This window comes from Globicephala melas, chromosome 6 (assembly GCF_963455315.2).
Source record: "Globicephala melas chromosome 6, mGloMel1.2, whole genome shotgun sequence".
Classification (NCBI taxonomy): Eukaryota; Metazoa; Chordata; class Mammalia; order Artiodactyla; family Delphinidae; genus Globicephala; species Globicephala melas.
The window spans coordinates 12,941,130-12,961,042 of NC_083319.1; the positions used below are offsets into that span (position 1 = coordinate 12,941,130).

Consider the following 19,913-nt stretch of genomic DNA (forward strand, 5'->3'; position numbering starts at 1 on the left):
CCCTCTGCTTTGAATGCCCAGCTCAGACACACTCCTACACACCCATCAAAGCCTACTCTGTCCATCACTGCCTAAGGGAGGCCTTCCTTGACTACTCCTCTGTCTCCCAACACAGTAGTGGGTCTCAGGTGCTCCATCTTGAGTACCCAGGCCCCTGCATCTCTGTGCCTCTGCTCATGTTTTCCCTTCCTTTCCAGGCAGCAAAATCCACCTCTCAAACTTTAAAGCCTAGCCAAACACCACCTTTTCCAGAACATCAACTTGACTTGGGACACACCGTTTTCTCTGTGCTCCCCCAGCACACTGTGCTTCTGACTCCTGGCACCAGCAAAGCAGGGCACTCCCGGTTTTTTGGAGAAAGAATCTCATATCTGGGACTTCCCTGGTGGAGCAGTGGTTAAGAATCCGCCTGCCAATGCAGGGGACATGGGTTCGATCCCTGGTCCAGGAAGATCCCACGTGCCGCAGAGCAACTAAGCCTACGCGCCACAACTACTGAGCCTGTACTCTGGAGCTCGTCACCCACGACTACTGAACCCACGTGCCCAGAGCCCATGCTCCGTAACAAGAGAAGCCACCGCAATGAGAAGCCCGCGCACTGCAATGAAGAGTAGCCCCTGCTCACTGGAACTAGAGAAAGCCCGTGTGCAGCAACGAAGACCCAACCCAGTCACAAATAAATAAATAAAATAAATTTATTTTTAAAAAAAGAATCTCAAATCTGATATTCCACATTAAACATTAATATAAACATCATGGAGAATATAAACTTATTTTGGACTTCCTTCCATGTACTTTTTTAATGGTTTCTGTTATGTTACTTTCTGACCTATATTTTGAGGGGCAGGTTCTCTGCAGGTTCTCTGCAGCCTTTTGAACACTTAGGCTCTAGGCTTCCATCCAGAGAGTGCCCATCCCGGGTCCTGTGACTGTTTATGCATCTCTCCCCACCCCCGACCCTGCACTGGTTTGGGGAGGTGGCAGGCACTGAGGTGGCCCCAGGTGAGACCCTGGTATCCACAGGGGATCAGTGAGAGCCCGCGTCTGGAGGGATCCTAGAGGGTCTGAGGCTCCAGATGAATAAGAAATGCTGAGGATGATGGGAACACATCCAGAACAGTGCCAAAGGCGGGCTAGAGAGATCAGGGGACTGCCCGCCTCCAGCCCAGTTTTGAAATTGGCATTAAAAGCAGGTGGGAGGAGGCCAGAGGGCAGCTTGCCAAGGTCACTCTGGCTCCTCCCTTTGGGGCATGGAGTTAAAGAGGCCCCTGCATCTCAACCAGCACTAGTCCCTGGGATATAAAATAATCCCAACTGTTATCTGTGACAGGCCTTAAGCTCCTCATGGGCTGGGCACTGCTCTCACTGCATCCCCTGCATCATCTCAATAACACTCACCACAATCCTGGAAGGAAGGTCATAGTTCCACCCCCACTTGTCAGATGAGGAAACCGAAGCTCAGAGAAGTTAAGAGACTAGCTTGAGATCACACAGCCGGCCAATGGCAGAGCCAGGGTCTGAGGGCAGATCTGGCAGAGTCCCTGGGGCCGGCCTGTAACCCTGCCTGCCTCTCCTGGACCTGAGGTTGAGCAGGGCTCTCAGCCAGCTGCCCTGGGTTCCAGCGTGTGGGCTGAGGAAGCGAGATGAGGCTCCTGCCCCCTGGGCTCTGGCCTCGCATCCACTTCTATTAAAGGAGACGAAACAAACCACGGGGTGCTGGCTCGGGTGGACTCCAGCCACGGAAGGGGAAGCTGTATCCTTTGGATGCTTCCAGGAGGCTGCTGTGGGGGGTGGGGGATGTATTGCTGTCAGAGTCCTGTGGGCACAATGGCTGGAAAGGGAATTTCCAGGGCCTTTGGAATTGGAACTGGGAAAAGAGTCAGGCAGGGGGCGGTTCCCGCAGGTCAGGGAGGGGCGCAAGGCAGGGCAGGCTGTCATTCCTAGAGCAAAAGGGCCTTGACGGGCCGAACCCACCCTCTGTAGGGGAGGGGGGTGGCTTCTGGTGTATGTCTCTGGGGAGAAGAAGGTCCACAGCTTTGCCAGACCCTCAGAGAAGTTCCTATCAGTTCACAGTGTGGCCTCTGGTGTCAGAGACGCCTGGGTTCAAGTCCCGATTCCTCCCTTTAGTAACTGCTCCTGTCAGTAAGTTCTCTGAGGCTCAGTTTCCCCATCTGCCAAATAGGGATAATGATGCATTCCTCAGGGGGCTGGGATGTGGCGAGTCCCTGGCACAGTAAAGGCATTTGATACTATAATTCCCTTCATACCCCTTTTGCTTAAAGCAGATGCCGGGATCTGTGATCCGTGTGGGCATTTTCTTTGGCAGCTACAAGTGTGATATTATCCCTCCACAAAGCCTTCATTATGGTGCTGCTAACAGTACCGCAGATATGGCAGGCATGGCCCTGCGTGCCAGCCTCCAGGTGATTATAACATTTGGGTAAATTGCCTTTTGTCTTGAGGAGAGACGACAGCGGGAGGGGGCGGGGCAGGAGACTTGCTCGGCCATTTTGCAGAAACCACGGGGGAAGCAGGGTGGGGGGCAGCCTGGGTTTGCCGAAGGAGCCCTGGCTGGCGGTGGGAAGGTGGGTCCTGCCCCGGCCCTAACACAGACAGGCTGTGTGGGGTCCGGCACGTCATCCTCCCTCTCTGGGTCTCAGCTTTTTCACCTGTCAGGTGGAGGCAGAGGCTTCAAGATGAGAAGAGTCTTGGTTTGTTGGTGGCATTGAAAGACTCGTGTTCCTTGGCCAGTTTTTGAGCAATAAAGTGGGCAGAGAACTATCTAGGGAAAAAGAACCACTACTGCCATCTTACACTCCTTGGATATTTTTATGTCTCTGGGCCACAAGGAAGGCCCTTGGTTCTTTCTTTCTTTCACTAATAAACTCCAGCTTCTCATTCAGAACCAGCTCAAATGTCATCTTTACCTCTGAGTCAGCTAGACCTGGATTCAAATTCCAGCCCTGCTACCTATTACCCGGGTAACTTCGGGCAAAGCATTGCACCTCACCTCAGTTTCATCATCTATAAAATGGAAATAATAAAGACAACTATTTCCTAGATAAAAGAAAATAAATTATGTAAAGTGCTCAAACCAGCGCCTGGAACATAGAAAGCACTCAGTAAATGGTGGTTATCATTACTACCCTGCTTTTTCACCTGAAATAAACTATGGCTACCTTTGTATATCAATAGGTCCATTCCTTCACTGCCATTTTAATGGCTGCATTGTATTTTATTGTAAGCCTATATCATATGTTATCTTTTACTTGGCCGCACCACGCAGCTCGCAGGACCTTAGTTCCCCGACCAGGGATCGAACCCGGGCCCACGGCAGTGAAAGCACTGAGTCCTAACCACTGGACCGCCAGGGAATTCCCGAGGCCATATCATATATTATTTAATGAGTTCCCTCCTGCTGGACATTTGGGATGTTTTTAGTTTTCAACTGTTTAAATAATACCAGAAAAACTTTAGAAGGCCAAGTGGTCTTTCACTTCTAGCTGCTCACCATGCAGCTTTGTAAAGTTGGGTGGGGAGCAGATAAACACCAACGTCTGGGAGCTCCATGCCCAGGCCTCTGTGGACAGACAGTCTTGGAGTTGGCTGGGCAAAGTGGAAAGAGGCAAATCTCTGGAGGCAGATGAGCCCAAGTGTGAATCCCAGTTCCTGCCAAATTTTCTGGGGAAATTCTTTAACTTCACCGAGCCTCAGTTTCCTCATTTGTCAAACAGGGATCATGCGAATACACCCCTCCCCTGTAGTTGAGTGCCCGGTGCAGGGTCAAGGCTCAGTCAGTGCCACCTGTCACCCCACCCCCCTATCATCTTCATCCTCTCCTGGTGGAGCCAGCTGTCACCTCCAAAAGACTCCGAATCACCCAGGCCAGGTCACTCTTTGGACCCCGATTCACACCCCTGCTTCTTCCCATCGTCCATTTACCCGAGCATACATTCAAACAAGGCTCGTGATCTTGATTTTAAATTCTGTCTGAAACCTACAGGTTCAAACGCAAAGGGGCCCTCTCTGCAAATAATCACTGGTATGCGATATTTTTAAGAAGCCCAAGCCATTGTTTCTGATTGAAGGAAAGTTGGTGCTATTTTGAAGAGGAGCACGATTAAGCGGTGGCGTTCTCTCTAACCGTTGGGAATTATACGCTGTTTGAAAGATTTGTGAGCTCTAGGACATTTGCCAGATGTGCTTGATTCGACATTTCAGACAACAAAGGGGATAATGTTGGCGGGAATCTTGACAGCATTTCTGATGATCAGGATATTCTTTGAGGATGGTACTGAGACCTTTCGGGGAGGAATTTCAGCTTTTACATAAACTAATTTGGGATGCTCACTCTCTGTCTTCCACAAAGCAAATTTAGTTCATTGTTAGTTGTATATGTTAAAATGGTTACGAGCGTTTTTTCCTTTGAATATTAATAATGTGCCTTTCATCTGAGACACACGCATGGGGTGTCATTAATTGCGGGGAGGGAGGAAGGCTTAGTGGTGCAGTTATTTTGCAAATGATTCCTGATAGTAACGTTGAGGCAAGCAACAGCTACTCCAAGAGATGTACACACTGCCAGCACGGCTCAGGCGCATCCCTCCTGAGAGGAACGAAAGGGGAGAGTAGGAGGGCTAAGGGTTAGAGTTAATCTCCCAATTTCCCACTATGTTAAAGGTAACTATCCCAAATGTCTTCCAATGCTTCCCTACTGGCCCACAGTCTGTAAAGGACCCTTTATAAAAAAGGTAGCATCTCATTTGGGGGCTGTGGTGTTCCTGTCTCAAGACTCTCAAATGGACATTTTCATTCATTTAGAGCATCACTGAGCTCCCCCGCTGGTACCAGGAACTGCGCTTGGTGCAGGAGCACCTGTGAATGAGACACAGCCCTGTCTGGGAGCGGAGATGCCGAGTAAAGAATAAGCTAGGACAGGGACTTCCCTGGTGGTGCAGTGGTTAAGAATCCGCCTGCTGATGCAGGGGACACGGGTTCGAGCCCTGGTCCGGGAAGATCCCACATGCCGCGGAGCAACTAAGCCCGTGCGCCACAGCTACTGAGCCTGTGCTCTAGAGCCCGCGAGCCACAAGTACTGAGTCCGTGTGCCGCAACTACTGAGACTGCACTCTAGAGCCCACGAGCCATGACTACTGAGCCCATGTGCCACAGCTACTGAAGCCCGCGCGCCTAGAGCCCGTGCTCTGCAACAACAGGAGCCACTGCGATGAGAAGCCCGTGCACCGCGACGCAGAGTCGTAGCCAAAAATAAATAAATGAATTAAAAAATATATACAAAAAGAAAGAATAAGCTAGGACACAAAGTTGGCAAGAAGAAGGAAAAGAAGAGGGTTTGGGCAGAGTTGGGTTCCACTCGACTCTGTTGCCATCTGTGTGACTGGGAGCAAGTTATTAACCTATTTGAGTCCAGATCTTCTCATTGCAAACTCTGGCTCCTGAAAATTCCCCACTTGGGATGCTGGGAAGAGCAGAGATCAGCAGGTAAGGCACTTAGCGAGGGTCTGGTAAGGAGCCTCCCCAGCTTCGTGACCCTGAGCTGTGGATGGGCAGGTGAAGCTGCATACCATTCTTCCGGGCTTGCAGGTGAACCATGGCCTTCTGTTGTGTGCTGAGCATGGAGAGATGAGGACTGTGATAGGGGGAGGAGAGTGGGAAGGGCATTCTCAGCAGCGGGGGAACATACGATGTGAGGATAGAGCCATGTTGATCGATGGAGGGCAGCTAGTCTGCTTGGGCTGGACCATGGGGTGGGAAGAGACAGGGGGGTGAAAGGTAGACTGGCACTCTGAACCCCGTAATCAAGTCTCCAGACCCCGGAGTTTCAGCAGGATTTCATTTCCCCAGCAAAACCCTGAGGAGGCAGAGAGACCTAGCACGTCCAATCACATGTCCCCTCAGAGCCTTCCCCTCTCTCAAACACCTAGAGAAATCTTAACAAACCCCAGGGCTTACTCTCCTCTCTCTCCCCCAGCCTGAGTCAGTAATCAGTACAGTGGTAACAGGCTCAACTACCGATCACCGGACACGTGCCTTGAGCTGGGTGCTGTGCTATGTACTTTGCTTACTTAACTCCATCTTTTCTAACCACAATTCCTCCAGATTAAGTACTACTATAACGCTCATTCTACAGATGAGGAAACAGCTCCAAGAGGAGACAAGAAGTAAGCTACCCATGGCCACCTAGCTGGCCAGTGGTGGATCCGGGACCAGAGGACAGCCGGATGTGTGTATTCTAGGTCCTGGGCATTTCTCCGCCACACCACGCTGTCTCTCTGACCTCTTCCCGCTCTCAAGCCTCCTGCGGGAGGGAGCTCCTAACTCAGTCTCTGTTTTGTTTTGTGTCTGCTGTCTTAATTGCAATATTGCCTACGCTGAGTTGCTGTCTTTTATGGTTTTATGGTCCCAACAGAGGCAGCATCAGAGTGGAGTGGAAAGACCACAGGACTTGTAGGAAGATGGGAGTGGGTTAGAATTCCAGCTTCACCATCACCAGTCTGTCATTCATCACTCCCTGACCTGGATTCCTCATCTCAGGACACACCCATTCCCAGCTCACAGGATGCATGTAGAGTCCCAGGAGATGCAGGGGTCATAAGCTCAAAGGCTTTAAGGGGGGTACCTTAAAGAAATGACAGATGCTGGGAATTCCCTGGTGGTCCAGTGGTTAGGACTCGGTGCTTTCACTGCGTGGGCCGGGGTTCAGTCTCTGGTTGGGGAACTAAGATCCTGCAAGGTGCGGCATGGCGTGATCCCCCCCCCCCCCCGACCGGGACAAACAATGACAGGTGCTAATGGGGGTCAGACAGCAGGGAGTGGTGGAAACCTGGGCAGTGCTTGCCCCCTGTTGGTGCCCAAACCCATGCCGTTTCAAACAAGGGGCCAGCCAAACAAAAATTCTGGCTCGAGAGCCACTGGTTTGAGATCTCTAATGCTTAAGCTTTACAAACTTGGAGGTGCAGAGAAATACAAACTTGGAGGTGCAGAGAAATATAATGGCTTATATTTATTATTGAAAATAAGTTGTCTATTATGTGCCGGGGACTGAATTTTGTATAATTTGTTGAAGAATCTGAGGGACTTGCAGGCATGTCCTCTGCCCGCCTGCCTGCTTTTCTTTCACAAACGATGAATCACCTCCAACTTGTGGGACCCGTGTGAGGTGCAGAACACCCAGGGCTGAATCAGACACAGACACACGGTCCCCGCCCTCAAGAAGCTCTCAGTCTAGTGGGGAAGACAGGCAAATAGAGATTCTTCTACTGTCATGGGCTAAGTGCTGTGAGGCTTGTGGGAGCACAGAGGAGGGACATCTCACACAGACAGGATGGAGGGAGGCCGGGGGGCGGGGAGGGAGGGGTTGGTCAGGGAAGGCTGCCTAGAACAATGGTCCTGACCCTTAAGAAGGCTGTGAAATCAATTTAGTGCATAGCAACCATCATTTTAAAAAACGGAATAGAAAATATGGACTTCTCTGGGTGTCCAGTGGTTGAGTCTCCACGGTTCCAATGCAGGGGGTGCGGGTTCGATCCCTGGTTAGGGAACTAAGATCCCACATGCTGCACGTAATACAAAAAAAAACAACAACAAAAAACTGAATAGAAACTATCATAGCACATCTCATGTAAGAATACATACGTGAGTGAGTGTGAGTCTGTGTGTGTTCTGGGTCATGATGTAAATCATTCCTGATACGAGCCAAGGTCCAACGGTTTGAGAGCCACAGTTTGAGAGGATTCTTGCCTGCCCTGCTCCCCAAAGCCTAGCGCACTGCAGGCACTCAAAGGCTTCTGGATGAGCGGACGGATGGATTTCAACTCTCGCAATGATACGGCAGTACGTACTGTCCTTTCCAGTTAAGAAAGGCACACTTGGAAACCCAAGTCTAGCAAACCTGGATCTGTCAAGCGTGCTCACAGCCTAGCAATTTGTAGCTTAGCCGTCCGGGGCTTTCTCTCTGCCCAGGGGGAAAGGAAGCCAGCCCAAGGTGGGTGAGGGGCCGAGGCAGTTCCGAGCGAAAGGCGACCCTTCTGCTGGTGCCCCAGCCTGTGACCTCCTATAAAGCAGCATCCCCGGCTCTGACCCACCCAGGTGGCACGTGCCTCATAATAGCAGTGGCTTAGGCCACTGCGTTTACTCTGGGATGGCCTCAGTCACCCGCCTCGGGCCCACGCGGCCAGCAGTCCTGAGCCTCCAGGATGCCGACAGGAAGCACCGTTTACGGGGCAGATTGGGATGCAGGGGAGAAAGGGCCCCGGGGGAAAACAGAAGATGGACAGAAGGCCACATCAGTCCCTGGAGGGTGAGATGAGTCAAGGGTAATGACGAGGTGGCTACTAACAGAGACCCCTTTTTAGTGGTTTTCAGGACACTCCGAACTTGATCTGCCCTATGGTATCAGGACCAAAATACCCTTCCTCCTCCATCATAGGCTCTCAAGGTTAGAAGTGGCCTAGAAATCATCCAGTTCAACCATCTCATTTTGCAGATGGAGAGAAAGGGGCCCAGAGAGGGAAGGCACTGGCCCGGCGTCAGCCAGCAGGCAGCCTGGAACCTGGGGACCGTGGCCCTTCAGATGCCCCTCTCTTGCCATCTTGTTGGAAGGATCTCCCATTTCCTATCCTGTGGCCTCTTTTCTAATGTAACAAGAGAAATCTTTCTAATGGACAAATCAGTTACTATTCCACTCGCCTAAAACCCTCCCTTACTCCCCCACGGCCCTCAGGTGAACAGGCACCTGCGATCTTTCCTCCGGCCCTCTTGGGCCTCCTCTCCTGCTTTTTCCCCTGACGTATTGGTGTCTCACGCTCCTGAGCGACCTGTAGCCTCTTAGATGTGCAGCGCTCTCCCCCATCTCTAATCCTTTGCACATCCTGTTCCCTCTGCCTTTAACACTCTTCCCGACCCTGATGCACTTGCCTGCCCTGATTTAGGTTTCACATTAGATCTTGCTTTTCCCAGAAAACCTCCCTGGCCTGCTGGCCTCCAGGCTTTGGGATCCGCACGAGGTTCTTCTGCAGCAACTCTGAACTGTCACGATCCATTTCACTGTCACTTTCTCTTGCTGCCTGAGAGCCCCTAGGATGCCACTGTCACCTTCATGCCTAACACAGAGCCCGACCCATAGCAACCGGTCAATAAATATTTGTTGCCCAAACAATAATCAGTGTCTGCCCTTCTAAGAATGGCCTTCCCTTCCCCGATGCAGTTTTTTAAAAGACTTAATTTTTTAGAGCAGTTTTAGGTTCACAATAAAATTGAGAGGCAGGTACAGAGATTGCCCATATATTCCCTGCCCCACACATGCACAGTCTCCCCCATTATGAACATCTCCCACCAGATGGTACGTTTGTTACCATTAATGAACCTACATGGACACGTCATAATCACCCAAAGTCCTTAGTTGACATTAGGGTTCACTCTTCGTGTTGTATATTCTATGGGTTTGGACAGACGTATAATAATATGTATCCGTCATCATAGTATCATCCATAGTATTTTCACTGCCCTAAAATCCTCTGTGCATTCCCATGATGCATTTTAAAGTTTATCATCAAGCATGGCTTTTGCCCACAGGATTCTGGGAACCACAATTTCTGATTCCCCAGTCACACCATGCATATTCATGCCTCTGTGTCTTTGCCCATGCTGTTCCCTGTGCCTGGAACGCCCTTACCCAACGAGCCTGTTTATGAAACCCCTACTCATCCTTTAAGACCCATCACTTAGGGAATTCCCTGGTGGTCCAGTGGTTAGGACTCTGCACTTCTACTGCAGGGGGCACGGGTTTGATCCCTAGTCGGGGAACTAAGATCCCACATGCCATGTGGCGCGGCCAAAAAAAAGACCTATCATTTCTGGGACCTTTTTCCTGACTGACACCCTCCACCCCGGACGGGTGATCAATTCCCCCTCCCCATGCCCCCCCTCCCATTCTCCAGGGCTTCCCCCCACCAGGGTCCACATCACATGATATTGTGATTATATTTTTCTGTATCTGTCTTCTCCACTAGTCTGTGGACCTGCACAGGACCAGCATGTCCTCTCAGTGAGGCAAGACTGGAATACAATTCAAATGTAGAAAACTGAAAATGCATCAGTTGTATTGTACAACAACTGAAGAAAGATCATGCTAACACAGAATTCCCCAAAACACTAGTGCCATAAAAATTCTCCCTGCTGCCCCATCTCCCAACTAATTTTATGGTCAAATAATTTTAGGAAATGATGTAACTATATCTCTCTGGTAGAGATTCACAGTCCACACTCATTCCTTAATTTATTTTTTTCATATACAGCTAATGAGCGCCTAATACGTGCCTGGGTCTGTGCTTGCTGCTGGAGTTACAGAAGTGTGCCTGTTTTTAAGAAAAAATTTTGCTTCCTTTCTCCTGTAACTTTGAACTTTACTGGTTCAGAGGCCTTAGTTCTCAAGGAGAAATGGTCCCACCAAGTGATACAACAATGGTTCAATTGAACTGGAAGTGGAAACAGCCACCTAGCCATTTTCGCACCTTATGCCACTGAAACAACAGGCAAAGTAGGGGAATACATTGCTGGCTGGAGTGAGGGATCTCGACTGCCAGGTGGAAATTGGGTTGCTGTTACTGGGGAAGGGAGACGCTGTATGGAACCCAAGGGGGTTCTCTAGGGCACTTCTTAGTACTTCCACTGCCAATAGTAAAAATGAATGCAAAACTAAACCAACCAACGAAACAACCAAAAAAGGCAGGACCAGTAAGGATTCAGACCCCTCAAAAATGAAGGTTTGGGTCGCCCTACCTGTCAAAAACTAGACCAACTGAAATGTGAGCAGAAGGCAAATGGAACATGGAATTTATAATAGAAAAAGGAATTTATAAGTATTAACTACAGCCTCATGACCAGTTATAGAAAGAGGACTGTATCAATGATACAGTGTTTCTTCCTTGCTTGTATGTTTATGTATAACGGTATCTATATCATTTATCTATCTACATATTTGCTTTTATTAACTAATTCTTTTTCTCTTCTTTCCTCTTTTCCCCTTAATATTTTATAGGAAGATTCTTGGCAGTGGCGTGGAGGTTGTAGATTAGGCAGGACTGTCAAGGGATAACATCACTCAAAGATGGATGCGACGTCTACTGGGTTTAAGGTCTCCCCTCTCCGAGGAGGTGGTGAGAGCATCTTTGTATTAGTAGGAAGGACAGTTGCGACTTGTAATACAAAAGAGCACAAATGCGTTATCTCTGCAGCAGAGAAGACTGTGTTTGGATGCTGAGCAGCAAAAAGCAGTTGATGGGGCCAGTTATGAAGCTACTGACGCTCAACTCCAAACCCACCTTTCTGCACTCTGCTTGGCGATGCTGGGACTGGGACCACGTGGAGGACACTTCTCCTTTGCCAGCTGGCCTCCAGTCAGGTGCTTCAAGGCAGACAGAGGGGGAGGGGACACGCTCCTTCCTGTTTTGCTTGCTGCTCTGGTCGGTGTCTCAGCAGTGGCCTTTCACTTCCAGTTTCCAGCTTTCCCCACACTCCTAGAACCAGCGTCATCGTGCTCTCTCTCCAGAGGCCCTCCTGGGCAGTGCCCCCTCCTCACAAGTCTGGGATGCAGCTCCTGGTTGCGGGGGCCTCTATCAATCTACATTCTAATAACCCAATCTCTTGCTTCCTCCCCGCCCCAGTTTTGAGGTGGTAGCTGCTTCCCGCAGTTACTTTCTCTGTCACCTCAATGTCTTCCTTTTGGTTTTTCAGCTCTCCAATACTTACTTAACCAATTTCCTGATATTAAATTCTTTGTTTTTCTGACTGGACACTGGACAGGTACAAGTGGAGACAAGACAGACAGAGTCCCTGCTCTCAGGGACCTTACCATTTAGTGGGAGAGGCAGACAGCAAGCAATTCATTACACAAGTGAGTATTTAATTACAGTTGAAATAAGTGCCGGGAAGGAAAACTACAAAGTATACCAGCACCTAAAAGGTCCTGAGAAGCCCTTCAGTAAGTAAAACTGTTTAGTATTACTAACTCAGTATCTCCTTAGTTGATTTGATCAAGAAACTTCATGGGAGCCTATTTATATCCAGCAGAATTAGTGTTCTATATAGTACATTCTGTTAATGGAAGATGAGAAGTCAGAGAAAAGTGCCAAGGACTTGGAATACAAGCATTTGCCATGTCCCCCCAGCAGCACCCAGTGGGCGAGGGGTATCTCAGCTCCAGGATTCAGCCACGACATCAGCTGACGATTCCCTTTGCGCTTATTCCAGCACCACAAGGCAACTTTCTGATCATCATTGAATGACTGAGTAAATTTCCCTACAGGGAGTGGAAACCCTCAGCAGCCAACCCAGGCCTTCTGGTCTACCTGGCAGTTTCTTTCTCATTACACAGTAGGGTTTCTTGACCTGGGTCTCTAGGGGAACCATCAGCCCCTTAAGACTATATGCAAAATGCATATGTGTGTGTATGTGTGTGTGTGTGTGTGTGTGTGTACACATATATATTTGTGTGTGTGCATATGTGGGCATTTTCCTACGAAGAGGGTCTATAGTTTTGGTTATTCCTAGTGGGACTATGGCTGTAGAAGAGAGAAGGGTTAGGAATCACGGTGTTAAAGGAAAATGTTCTTGTTCTTATTTGTACATTGACCTCTTGCAAGTTTGGTCACTGTAAGTCAGTCCTTCTCAGTCTGATCAGCTTGTGTTCAGTCACCAAACTGAGGTTCTGGATCTTCCAAGGTACTCCCCAGGCTGAGGGGCCAGCAGTCATCTTGGACCACATGGCATCACTCACTTTCCAGGCCTTTACCTGTGCTGGTTCCTCTGGCTGAAAAATCTGTCCCCACACCTTAGGGTCAACTCCGCATCATTTTTTGGGTCTCAGGTTAGCTATTTCCTTCTTGAATCCTTCTCGGAATTTCCAGTTCTGGATTAGATAGCACTTCTTTGTGTTCCCACAGCATCACTCCCACCTCTCTGGGACCCCATTCCCATCTCCACTACCCCCCACCACCATTTAGGGCCATGTTTTTCCCTTTCATTATGCTTATTCCATGATGCAATTAACCATTCATAGTACTTGTCTGCTATTTGCCAAACATAAGCTCCCCGAGGAAGGGGTTTGTGGCTAGCTTTGGTGCCCAGACCAAGCAGAGCGTCTAGCATACAGCAGGCACTTACTAGCTGCAGGGAAGCATGCAAAGATAAGTACTTGAATCCTTTCCATGCTACACTTATGTGCTGTCACAGTTAGACCATTAACGTCCTCTGCCCTACTCTGTGACCATGTATAGACTTGTCAGCCATGAGAATTCCAAAGAGTGAAACATTCAGACAATCAATTTTTGGACAATCAATGATTGGCAAAAGCTTCTTTCTCGCTAAATGCATGCATGTGTGTGCACACGTGTGCACAGACCTACATGTGATCAGACGAGACTGGGCACGTTCAGGGTGGTATGGCCATAGACCAAACTTACGTGTGATGAGAGAAGAGAAAACATGTGCCACATACCTGCATTTCTCAGAAAGCGATTCTTATAGTCCTTGACAATCCTCGTGGTTGGGTTATAGAAGCCATCTCCGCAGTCATAACAGCCTGGAGGGATTTTTCTGGGCGGGTCCATATTGGTGAGTCGAGAGATGCCTTGAAAGGATATCATGGATCATTAACTCACCACCAAGGCCAAACCCAGTCCCAACCTAAAGTCCACTTTTGGCTGGTTGCTCATGTGACAATCCGGCCCCATTTCTAGACCACACACTCCCTATCAGGGTACACAGCAAAAGTACCACAAACAGGGCCCCGGAGGAACTTTCTGAAAATGGCTCCATGAGTAGGTTCTGGGAAACTAAGTTGCCTGCATTCCTTGGCTCGTGGCCATGCATCCCTCTGACCTTCACTTCCATCATCACATCTCCTCTCCCTCTGCTTTTATCATCACCTTGTCTTCTCTCACTCTGACCCTCTTGCCTCCCTCTTATAAGGACCCCTGTGATTACACTGGGCCCACCTAGATAATCCAGGATAATTTCCCCACTTCAGGGTCCTTGACTTAATCACATCTGCAAAGTCCCTTTTGCCATGTAAAGTTAACACATTCATAGGTTCAATGATTAGACATGGACAGCCCCCTATCTTCTTCCCTTGACCCCATCCTCTATTTCTAGGGACACCATGAAGAGGGCACAGGTTCTGGAATCAGAGAGACCCTGAGGATGTGTCAGAGTTGGCCACATAGCTAGAAAGGCATGTCTGGGAGAGGAATGGCATTCAAGGTGTGAGCAAAGGCCACAAGATATGAGCCTTCATGCCTCGCTCAGGAAGCCTTGTGGAACAGGGTGTGTGTAAGGAAAACAGCAGGAAAGAAACGGGTCACGTGGGCAAGGATCAGGTGATGAAGAAGCCTGACCCAAAGTACCAAAACAGCTGCCAGGCATTGTGCTAAGTGCTTGACTCCTACTATTTCGCTTACTCCTCATAGCAACCCTGTGGTCCCATTTTACAGATAAGAAAACTGAGGCTCAGAGAGGTCAAATAACTTGCCCAAGGTTAGATACTGAGCTCTGTAGCCTATACGTTAAGCTGCTGATATCAGGGGAGGCGAGGGTCTGGGCACCGCCTCCCAGAACCGGGGACATTGGAACCACCAGGAGTCGGTGTACCTTGAAGGTCATAACCCCTGTGTGTTGTCTCTCTTGGACGCTGAGGCCTGAGGAAAGGAGATAAGGTTGGAATAAGTAACTTCTCGGTTTCCTTCTACGAGTGGGTCTGTAATTCCCTGTCCTCTGGACTGAGGGCTGGATGCCTGCCGAGCGCAGCACACACTCACAGCTCAGGGTCCCGCACACAGCGGGGCTCTGAGGTTGGCTGACGATGATAAGCAGGTACACTATCGGCTGGTGGTTACTGAGGGCACACTCCACGCCAAGCGCTTTACAGCCAGTTCTCTCCCCGAAGCCTCCTGCCAAAGCCCATCTCATGGATGCCTTGCCCCGGCCCTAACAATGCCTGCTGCCGAGGCGGAGAGGGGGCTTTTGGAGAGGTGAGCAGAGTGCCGAGGGACTTGGGAAGGAAGTGCCACTGGAGGAGAAGGCGTGGCCGTGGGAAGGGTGTGCGCTGCCTCACGCAGCTTTGGCAAAACCTAAGCCTTGTGAGAGCTGAGGGCCTGAGGCCAGGAGCTCTTTGCCTGCAGGCCTCAGCTGGGGTGAAGAGCTCATGACAACGTCATCGCTAAGCCAGGGGGAGCCATTTACAAGGTTCTCCCGTGGCATCCAGACTGGCAGCTATGTGAAGGCAGAGACTGTGTCCTCGAAGCTCTCCGTCCCCCAGGGCCCAGCCAATGTCTGCCACAGAGCAGGTGCTCAGGGAACGTCTGTGAACAGCATTGCTGTAACTACCCAGAGTGCACCCATCACCTCCTACTGTGACGTCAATATCATTGTCCCTGTTTGATAATAACTCTTTATCGAGTACCTCCTACGTGCCAGGCAATGTGCTAAGCACTGGGGACACACAGAGCCTTTGCTCTCGAGGAGCTCACAGTCAGCTCCTCGTGAGAGACACTCATGACAGAGCTGGGGTAGTGGATCGTGGCTGCTGTGATTTCTCACGGGGAGCACTTGCCTAGTCTGGGAATTCAGGGAAGGGTCCCAGGAAAGGGGCATTAAGCTAAGACCTGAAGGGTGGGAAGGAGTTATTTGGGTGAAGTGAGAGGGTTAGAGCATTCCAGGCAGAGGGAAAGGCAAGAGCATGGTCTCTTGGAGGAGCAGAGAGAACATTCGAGAAGGGTAGGGAGCGAGGGATGAGGCTGGGGACCTCGCAAGAGCCAGAGCACGCTGGTCATTCTAAGAGTGTGGAACCTCATCTTCAGGGTAGCGGGGCGGCACTGGAGGGCTGGTGGCAATCAGATTCACGGTTTTCAAAGATGAAAGTGACCACAGAGTGGAGAATGGCCCAGAGGGGGTCAAGCGTGGATCTTAGGAGATCAGGTAAAGAAGGGCAGAGGATGGAGGTCTGGAATAGGGCAGTGGCAGAGAGGATGAAGAAACTCAACTTGGCACATGGCGGTGCTTGGTAAATATTTGTTTAATGAACAAATGGATATACTTTAGAGGCAGAATCCGTAGGACTAGGTGATGGATTGCACATGGAGGTATGAGGAGGCGGGATTAGGCTTATCTCGGCTGGGGGTGGGGGGGAGTGACAGTCTCTGGGGGAGCAATCCTTGGGGGAGAGGGGGCTGGTGAGGAAGGTAATGAACTCAGTGCAGATTGAGGGACAACCAAACGTAGGTGTTGGGGAAGCTGGATGCAGGAATCTGAGACTCAGGGATTTTGATTTCAATTTGATTTCAATTAAATGAAGGCTTAAAAGTGAAATCACCTTGTAGGGAGAAGGCACAGAATGATGACAGAAGAGGGTCTAAGCCAGAGAGCCGTGGGGAACCCCAAAATTAATAATCAAGGGGAGGAGAAGCTGCAAAGGAGACGGGATAGAAAGAAAGTGGGAGAGTGAGGTGTCAGGAAAGCAAAGGGAGAGAAGGAGTCTCACCTGGTCAGCTCTCCGATCCAGGTCACAAAGCCAGGCTTTGCACTGACTGACTCCGACCCTGAGCGCCTTCTGGAGGTTTCTGTCCTCAGGGAGGTTGAGCTGCCCAGGCTCATCCAGCTACTGAGTGGGAATGCTAGGACTCCAACCCTGACCTTCCAGCTCTCTGCTCTGTCAACTACACCACATTATCTCATGGTAGGATTTTTTTTTTTTTTTACAGTTTGCAACATCATTTTCCCACATTTGGATATGTCATCTGGGCTGTGCCGAAATCTAGCCTTTTGAGGTTCAGCTGACCTCACCCGAGTCTCAGAAACACAGGATGAGCCCCTTAAGCTGCTAGAATCCAGACTCTAGCCCCGCTGTCGCCCTCTGTGACGGAACTCGATTTTTGCAGGGATATAGCATGAGGCAGGGGACCTCAGAGAGGAAGACATGGGCTCCCATGGGAGCTCTGCCACTGGAAACATGTTTGGACTACGTGGACTCAGCTTCCTCCTCTGTGACATGGAAGGACTAGGAAGGCAGACATGGCAGGGCCATCTGGAGATTCTACGAGACAGGGATTATAGAGGGCCTCACCCAGCACCCGATACACAGAGCACACACTCCACTGGTGCTGGCCCACGTTGGTGCTACAGCTGATCTGATGAATGACAGCAGCTGAGATGTACTGTGCACCTACTGCGCGTGCAAGACACTGCTGTAAACACTTTACACGAGTGATCTTATTTATGAGACACGTGGGGTAAATGATGCTATTGTCCCATTTTGCAGGGGAAAAACTAAGGCACAGAAAGGTGGAGGCACGGCCCTTGGTCCCCGGCTGGTACAGGCGAGCTGAGATTTGAGGACTGGCCTCTCTGATTCTAGAACCTGGCGCTTCTGCATTCTGTGACCCTGCTCCGTACTCCTCCCCTTTGGGTGGGTTACTTCAGTGGCGCCACAGCCCAGTTATTTAGAACCGTTTTTCACCTTCCTCTCTGTTTGGGTGTGAAGGGAAAGAAGGGTGCCTGGGTACCTGCAGGCTTCAAGCCGTAGCAAATCTCAGTGTAAAACCTCCGATCGTAGGTGTCGCAGTAATGCCAGTGCTCAGCGTCATACTGCAGTCCGTCGGAGAAGGTGTATGTGCCCTGGAAGGTAAGGAGCACACGCACAGGTCTGAGGAGCCCACAGCCCACTTGCCAAGAAGGACGAAAGTCAAGGGAAGGGGTGGCTTTTCCATTGCCGTGGAAAAGAAGTGATAAGTATCACAGCTATCACAGCTGCGGTGATTAGGAGGAGTGGTTAGGAAGTCCTGGCACCCAAAATATGCAACTCAAAATATGCAATGCTGTATATTTAATAGGGTTGATTCAATGAAAGTCGGTGAGATAGTACATGAAAAGCATTTGACATAGGGCTGGCATATGGTAAACAGTCAATAAACGTTACTATTATTCTTTTATTATTATCACGGCTTGAAAGTTCAGAGCCCTCAGTCATGGCTCTTTGTCCAAACATGTACATTCAGCTTTTGCTGCCTTAGTGCTAAAGGAAGCCTCAGGATGTAGACATCGCATTGGCCTGGGCATCAGGAAGCATGGGTGGAAATTCCAATACTATTAATTCACTGGGTGACCTTGGGTAAGTCACATCCCCTTCCTGGGGCTTAGATTCTCCAAGCTGTAAAGCGAGGAGTGTTTCTTAACCTTTTTTTAGGTCATGAGCCAGCCCCTGTACACACCCATAATCCCACGAAAGTTACAGATCCTTTCTCTGGAGAAATTATAGTCACATGTACACAGAAGCTTTTGTATATAAATTGGGAGATTTCATTGACTCCCTGAATTCTACTTGTAGCCCACAAATCCCAGGCTAAGAACTGACTTAGATGATTTATCATGATAGTAATGGTGGAGTTAACATTTATTGAGTGCCTACTGTGTGCCAGGTACTGAGCAGAGTGCTCACATATATTGCCTCATTTATTCTCATAATCATCCTAGGAGATGCCTAGTACTCTCATGGCCAGTGGAATCATGGTCCCCCAAAGATGTCCACGTCTAATCATTGAACCTATGAATGTGTTAACTTTACATGGCAAAAGGGACTTTGCAGATGTGATTAAGTCAAGGACCTTGAAGTGGGGAGATTATCCTGGATTATCTAGGTGGGCCCAGTGTAATCACAGGGGTCCTTATAAGAGGGAGGCAAGAGGGTCAGAGTGAGAGAAGACAAGGTGATGATAAAAGCAGAGGGAGAGGAGATGTGATGATGGAAGTGAAGGTCAGAGGGATGCATGGCCACGAGCCAAGGAATGCAGGCAACTTCTAGAAGCTGGAAAAGGCAAGGAAGTGAATCCTCCCACAGAGCCTCCAGAAGGAATGCAGCACTGCTGACCTATTGTAGACTTCTGCTGTCCAGAACCATAAGATAATAAGTTTCTGTTGTTTGAAGGCACTGAGTTTATAGTAATTTGTTACAGCAGCAATATGATACTAATACAACCATTGTTCCAGTTTATAGACAAGAAACATGAGTCTCAGAAAGGGGAGGTCATGGGCCCAAGGTCACACAGTTGGTGGCATAATAGGATTCAAATTCATCACAGCCTGTCCAGGAGCCCTTCTGGATCCAGAAGGAGAGGATTCCAGAGCCCTGAAGATCAAGAGGAGGGAGAAAAGGGCAGCAGAGGGGGAGGGCAGGGTGCGTGTCAGGGGGGCTCTTCCTGTCCGAGGCGTTCCCCTCTGCAGACTCCCTCCCCAGCTGATTACCTTTACAACCAATCCTTTCTCCCAAATGGCATCATATCGGCTCCCACTGGGGAAGTACAAGGTTCCTTGGCCATGAAACATGCCGTCCTTCATTTCCCCAACATACTTTGTTTCGGTAGGGAGGATGTATTCGGCTTCACCCTCCATCCTGTAAGGACAAAGGGAAGTCACTGAGCCCTCATGGCAGCTGGAGGATCAGAGCCAGCAGGAACCTCAGGGTCCTTGGACGTTACTGTCCCAGCAATATTCTGTTCAGAAACAAAATGTTTGTTTCCCTCAAAGCTCAAAAGTAAGAGGGGCTGTGTGTCGAAGGGGATGCAGGGTTTGGTCTACTTGTTCTCCCTCTCTCAGGTAGGGACTGTCCTGGAGTTTACACTGCCCCTGGAAGCCCCCCTTGGGAGGCCCAGGGAGGGGAACAATGCGTCCAAAGCCACACAGTAAGCACTGTGAAGCAGAGATGGGGGCCAGGTTTCCTGGTAGCTGATGCTGGGTCTTCCCCGTCCCCCACAACCAGCCTACCCCTGCCCATTGCGCCGTAAGTAGGAAACTGGGAAAAGTGTGAAATTTAGATAGGAAACAGGAATTTGAATCCTACTTCACCA

General features: G+C 49.8%; 1 protein-coding gene across 2 annotated transcripts in view; it reads right to left on the reverse strand.

The window, feature by feature from the left end:
* The window catches only part of MORN5 (MORN repeat containing 5), a 33,363-nt gene that overhangs the window by 10,214 nt on the left and 3,236 nt on the right, over positions 1 to 19,913 (reverse strand). Inside the window, exons 2-4 of one of the 2 annotated variants that reach the window (XM_030858762.3) lie at positions 19,312 to 19,459; positions 17,577 to 17,688; positions 13,517 to 13,648 (exon numbers count right to left, since the gene is read on the reverse strand). In XM_030858762.3, the coding sequence (XP_030714622.1) occupies positions 13,517 to 13,648; positions 17,577 to 17,688; positions 19,312 to 19,459 (392 nt within the window). The remainder of the gene's footprint in view (positions 1 to 13,516; positions 13,649 to 17,576; positions 17,689 to 19,311; positions 19,460 to 19,913) is intronic. The other variant, XM_070045630.1, reaches the window with a different exon arrangement.